Source organism: Marmota monax, unplaced genomic scaffold (genome assembly GCF_021218885.2).
Source record: "Marmota monax isolate L192 unplaced genomic scaffold, Marmota_monax_Labrador192_F-V1.1 WCK01_AAM20220418_F8-fsc00586, whole genome shotgun sequence".
NCBI classification, from domain to species: Eukaryota; Metazoa; Chordata; class Mammalia; order Rodentia; family Sciuridae; genus Marmota; species Marmota monax.
Window position 1 is genome coordinate 206,061 of NW_026695027.1, and position 6,392 is coordinate 212,452.

At 46.8% G+C, this 6,392-nt stretch overlaps 1 gene segment (V, D, J or C); it reads right to left on the reverse strand.

Annotated features, from left to right (window-relative positions):
- Nucleotides 1–5,472: 5,472 nt before the first annotated feature.
- On the reverse strand, nt 5,473–6,040 carry LOC124081433 (T cell receptor alpha variable 17-like). The segment is given in 2 exon segments: nt 5,473–5,774; nt 5,919–6,040. Coding segments are annotated over 2 exon segments (345 nt in total).
- Nucleotides 6,041–6,392: the final 352 nt, after the last annotated feature.

Below are 6,392 nucleotides of genomic sequence, written 5' to 3' on the forward strand. Positions count from 1 at the left end.
GTTTTTAAGTTGGTTTATTGCTTCCTGCATTTCTAGGATTTCTGTTTGTTTGCTTTTTATAACCTCTATCTCCCTGTATAGTTGATCCTTTGCTTCCTGGATTTGTTTGTGTAATTCCTTGTCGAAGTGATCTTTCATTGTCTGATTTTGCTGTCTAATGTCTTCCTTGATACTCCAGATCATCTGAAGCATATATATTCTGAATTCTTTATCTGACATTCCATCTGCTGCAGCTGTTACCTCTTCTAAAGTTGAGTTGACCTGCATTGCTTGTAGTCCTTTATTTCCTTGTCTTTTCATACTGCTGGTGTTTCTTTCTTCTTGGTGAAACTGTTGTGTTTTTGAAATTTTTTCCCCCCCTATATATTTATATTTCTCTTGTATAGTTGAAAAGTCTCCCTTGCAGGTGCGGGCGGGGGCTCTGCTCTGCCCCTCCTCCAATTGGTGTGAGGTGTCTACCACGCCCGCGGACCCCTGGGCCTGATCCACCGTTCTGTCGCAGGTCTGCCTACCTTGCAGGTGCAGGCGAAGGCTCTGCCCTGTCCCTCCTACCACGCCTGGGGACCGCTAGGCCTGATCTGCAGGTTGGTCGCCGGTCTGCCCACCTTGCGGGCATGGGTGGCAGTTCCGCTCCGTCCCCACTCCAATTGGGGTCACTTGACCACCACACAGGCGGGCCGCTGGGCCTGATCTGGGCGCGGGCGAAGGCTCTGCTCTGCCCCTACTCCAGTTGGGGTGAAGTGTGTACCATGCTGGCAGGCCACTGGGCCTGATCCGCCGGTCTGTCACAGGTCTGCTTACCTTGCTGGCGGGGGCGGCGGCTCTGCCCTGCCCCTCCTACCATGCCCGCAGACCGATGGGCCTGATCTGCGGGTTGGTCACAGGTCTGCCTACCTTGCGGGCGCGGGCGGCGGCCCCGTTCCTCCCCTCTGGCTCGACGACAAAGCGAGAGAGACTCGGGTATCTGTGACTCACCCTCCCTACCAGGAGACCAACTGTTTCCGTCGCTGCTGGCACCGATGAAGTTCTCTCCTCGGCCGATCTCCGATGACATCAGATCTCTGCCATGCTGGCATCCCCTGTTCTATGGCTGAATCCCATTTTCTTCTCTTCCAATAGGCGGAGCTGTGCCCTCTGAGCCGAGCTTCTGCCCTCTATGTGCTGACAGAAATCCCTGTAAGGTGGCTCCTGGGAGTCTCTCAATCCTGTTAGTCCAGAGCCCTTTCACTTACCCGGCCCCTCCCCCTTTTCCTCCTTCCAGCCAGCCAGCCAGGTCCTGTTCACCAGAGGCGGTTCCCCAAGGATCTGATTACACTTGCAGCCCCAGTGCGTGTCCTATATCCCGAACGATGAACACCCTCTCTGTCATTCATCTAAGCCCCAGTGCTGTGGTGGGGTGATCTGGGAACCAACAGTTTAATTTTTCCGGACCCCTTTGGTGGGCACGCCCCCAGAAACTGGCGGCTAAGATCTTGGGTGTCGCCGCTGGTGTTAAGGGGAGGTGGGGATCTGGAATCCCCTCTGCTTCCCTACAGACACGCCCCCAGAGAGATTCCCGAGGTTTCCTGGCTGCTTGTATCTGGAGGGGGTGGGAGTCACACACCTGCTAAAGTGGATTCTGCTGGGAAGGAATTCTGTCGGCGGAACTTTGGTGATGTCACCTCTCTGCTATGGCGGGCCCCAGGCTCCTTGCAGGAGTGTCCGAAGGGAGGGGTGGGACTGGTCTGTCTCTGGTTGGTTTCAGCTCCCGGTTCGTTATTTCATGAAGGCTTGGCGAGAGACCTCTTCCTACAGTCCCTGCACCGCTCCTGCTGCGCTGCGCCTCGGAGGCTATCCGCCCTGACGCGGGGGCCGGTGCAGGCAGCCAACAGTCGCCGAGTCGCATGGGCAGCGGCTGGCAGGTCTGGACCTCTGCGCTGCGTGGCGGAGATTCACTCGTCTAGCGCAAACTGTCACCTCCAAAAATCCTACCGATTCCCGGCCGGTGTCTCTTTAGTGGAATTTTGCTAGGAGTTTCTCAGCAGGTCGAATCTAAGCGTATCCATGCGTCTCTCTGACCCCGTTGTTGAGGAGGTACTGAAAGCGCTGCCTCCCCTCTCGACGCCATGTTGGATCCGTTGCTACCCTCCGCATGGTGCCGGGACTTCCAGGTCGGGCGCGGCAGTGACGCGGGAGAGGAACAGGCTGGCGGCAGCGGCGGGCGGCCTGTCCGGAGACATGTATGGGAGTTTAAAAAAAAAATGACCTGAAAATAGCACAGGGATTAGTCGAGCCTGGAATGGCTGAGGAGTGGGATTTGATCAGTGCATAGTGTATGCATGTATGGAATTATCACACTGTACTCCATTAATATAAATAATTTAATATGTGTTAATAAAATGAAAATTATAAAACAAGATTTTTAAACAATTTATTTGTCATCCAAAAGAAAAATCCAAATCTAAAAGTACCACAGGTTTGGCAAACTTCTTTTCTATAAAAAAGCAAATAGTAAGTATTTTAGACTTTGAGGTCATAGTTTTCTATTGGAGCTATTCACTTCTGCTGTTTTCACACAAAAGTAGCCCTTTCCAATATGAAAATGAACAGGCATGGCTTCCTTTCAATAAACCTGTGTTTACAAAAGAAGATGGCATGCTCTTCTGTTTGACCTTTGGGACATAGTCTGCTGACCTCTGTTACAGTCTGGGATTTATTTATATGCCTCTAAAGATCCATGGACTAAAGTCTGAGAAACTCACTCAGCCTTATTTTCATAATTGTTTTTCCACAAGGATATTGTCATACCTCTTAGAGAAGACTTAAAATGAAGGAAGTATGTTATCTAAGATACTGGATAGTAAGGAGGAACAAGGAGGGTTGATTGTCATCATACCTGAGGTACTTTATTGCTGAGGATTCACAAGTGAGTTGCACAGATTATCATCCCTGCTATTAAGGAGCAAGCAGAGCAGTAATAAAGTTTCTTCTTTGTTTGTTTCTTTGTTTTTACCAAATACTCAAAGGAATTAAAGCATAATTACATATTTGAAAGCCAGAGGTCCCCAATTGTCAGAGAGGTCACTGAGATTCTCAACTTATGGACTTTTGACCAGATGTACAAGAATGAGTAAACAATTAATAGTTTTCACTATTTTGAGTAAACAATTAATATTTTTCACTATTTTCATGGAAGGGAAAATAATTTTTAGAGGAGGAAGAACAGGAAGTGGAGGAAGAGAAGGAAAATGAACCCTTCAAATCCCTAGGTCACATTAGAAAGTTTTTCTGTAGCTGAAGAGCAAATGAGAATCCAGGTCCACCTGCCAAGGTCTGACAAGGTCACTCTCAGTACAAAGGTCTATACTGGCATGGTGGGTTTTTCAAGTGCACTGGGGCAGAGGTGCAAGGGAATAAGGTGGGTTTTTAATTAGGATGTGGAGGAAAATTAGGTGGTAGGAGGTTATGACATCTTTTGGAAAATTTCATGAACTTAATTCAACAGAACTGAGAGAAAGATTAAGTGTAGTAATTCAAGAAATGAATAAATATGGCCCAGAATATTCATGAGTCCTAACATGCCCTTAGTGGTTTGCCTATTTGGCGCCCATTCTTTCCTATTTCTCACTAACAGAATGCTATTTTGATGTGGGTGGCAGCATAGTTAAAATTTTAAGAAGTCCTGAAACCCCATCTTCCTCGCAGTTGGGGTGAGGGGTGGGCACATCTGGTGACTCAGGTGAGTGGAAGGTCAATGAAGGCTGCTGGGCAAAGCCTCTGCCAGCAGGTACCCATCGCCTGTGATCACTCGTTCTCTCCATCTATGACATGGAAGGATCTCTAGCAGTTTATGGGGGGGGTTTATAAACACAACAGGGACACTTGCAGGATGAGAAATATTGAGCTGGAGAGACCCTAGGACCCTCACAACATGACAAAGTCCCTAACAATGACAGTCCTGCTTCTAACAGAGCTGCTTTATGTGAGAGAAAAGTAACCCCCCTAACACTGCTTACATTTTCTGTAACAGAGGCTCTGCCAACCTCTAAATGAGGCTAAGGATATTCATTAAAAATACAAACCCATCATAAAGAGATCTTATTTTTAAAATGATGGCCCAAATGGAATAATTTAGTCCCATCATCATGAATTACTCTTTCTGCAAGGGAGCAGGTCTGCCTGAAACCTTTGTTTTGAAGACACACCTCATTTTGGTGGACTGAAGAGACCTCAAAGGTTTTGAATTCTAGATGTATATTTACATGCTTTGTCTCTGAACATTCTTTTTGTACTCTTGACATGCAATTAGAAAACAGTTTTAAAACCCCCAGTTTTACAGACCTATGACTTTATGTGGTTTTAAATAAATGCATTTGGTTGAAATCTTGGTATTTCTTAGCTTCAGTTCTCTCATCCGTAATTAAAGAAAAACAGTACCTTCTTTGTCTGAGTCCTAAGATTATTGTAAAATGAATTAATATACATATTACATACATATGTTTAATATACATAAATAAAGCCATTATTAATGAAAAAAATACAAACCCATCAGCTTGTCAGAGCCTGCTGAGTGAGCCAGCACTGAGCGCAATAGTCTAGGACTTCTGAGGTGCTCTGGGCAACTCTGGCACAGGTGATGCTGATAGATCGAGGTGGGGCTTTTGGGAACAATTATCTGTTTCCTTTACACCAGGAATACATATAAATACAAATTCCCTGATTTTCTCCACAAACACACTTTTAGTAGTGTCAAAACTGTGTCAAGAAAACTACAGTCAGCATTTATTTATTTTAGTAGGAGTGAGAATAAATAGATGGAAAACCAGTGTATTTGATCCTAGAAGCTTTTCACAACACAGCATTTCAGGTCCTGGCTATTGAAAATATACACCCCTCTAATAGATGAGGAAACTAGGACCTTCTTACAGATTGCCCTTTTCCTCATGGAGAAATTGAGGCTTGGAAATCACACAACTCTTAAATGGCACAATTTGATCAGATATTCCCCTCTTTTCTTACACAACAGCTCCAATCCTCAGCTGTGAGATGGAAGGTTTGCTTGGACACATCCTAAGATCCCTCTTAACCCTAATGCTGAGAGTTCACCACTTCCTGGAACCAGAGAAAAGCAAAAGTCATTTCAGGCAACTCAAAGACCCCTCTGGGTCTAGGGCTGCAATAGAAAGGTGAGACTTTCCAATACTGAAAATTCCTTCCTCATTCTCCTTGAGTGAGGCTAGAAGACTGCTACACTAAGGGTGAGCCTGAGGACATGGAGCCAGGACGGGGAGAACTGAGCCTGGCATTGCAGTCCCCATTCCATATTTCATGACCTTTGCCCTATTCCAAGATGCTTCAAAACTCACAAATTTGAACAGGCTCCCTTCCCACTGCATGTAGACTCCTTCATGGAGGATGTGAAACCACCAAGTCCACCCATGGTCAGGGCTTCTGGGAAGCAGCCCTGGCAGGGTTTGCGTCAGGGCTGCAGGTGCCTGCTGATCACTGTGCATCTGTAGCACAGAAGTAAGTGGCAGCGTCTGCAGCCTGGGAAGCCGTGATGGACAGGACGCTTCTTTGGGTGGAGGTGTCCAGGGTGGCTGTTAGTCTTCCACTGTGTTTTTCTCTCTCATTTGAACGTATTAAAATCACCAAAGCAGGACCTTTACCTGAATCCTGTCTATACCACTGTAGGTTGGTAATATCAGTTTTGTAACTGCAGTTCATGGTGGCATTTTCTCCCTCCTGGATGCTCAGGACCTGAAGACTAGCTTCTCCTTGTTGGCTGTTCACTCCTAGGCAGAAATGAGGCCAGAGACCAGAAGTCACTATTGGCATTTTCAAATCTCATTTGCAAAATCACAGGCAGACTCACCTCTCTGGCAAGTGGGCTCTAAATTCGGGTCTCCCTATTCCCATCTCCACCAGACCCCACTCACTGGCCAACTGAAGCCACAGAGTCACCAAACCCACTCCTAGGAGTTTCTGCATCCTTCTTCTTATTGGGATCACAGGAGGCACAGCTCTGGGACCTGAAAGGGAGCCAGGTCCCTCAGTTAGAAGAGTTAGCTCCCATTACTGAACATTTATGTAATCTTCCGCCCCCCACCCAGGGTCTCGATTTTTTTACCCAGCCAGTCAGCAGTGAACTCAATCCTTTGCTTTGAACACACATGCAACAGGCAAATTAGCAAGGGCGCCTCTTTGAGTGCGCGTGCGCATACACACACACACACACACACACACACACACACACAGATTGAAATTATATGTAAGAAGAGGGAGACACTGCCATCTGGTGGTGGCAACACTTCCTGCTGATGAAATGTGCTCTGGATGGTGAAGTGTGCAGAGCTGACACTGAACTGGAAAGCTAGTTCATTCTCTGCCTGCATTGAATTCTGGTTAGAGTA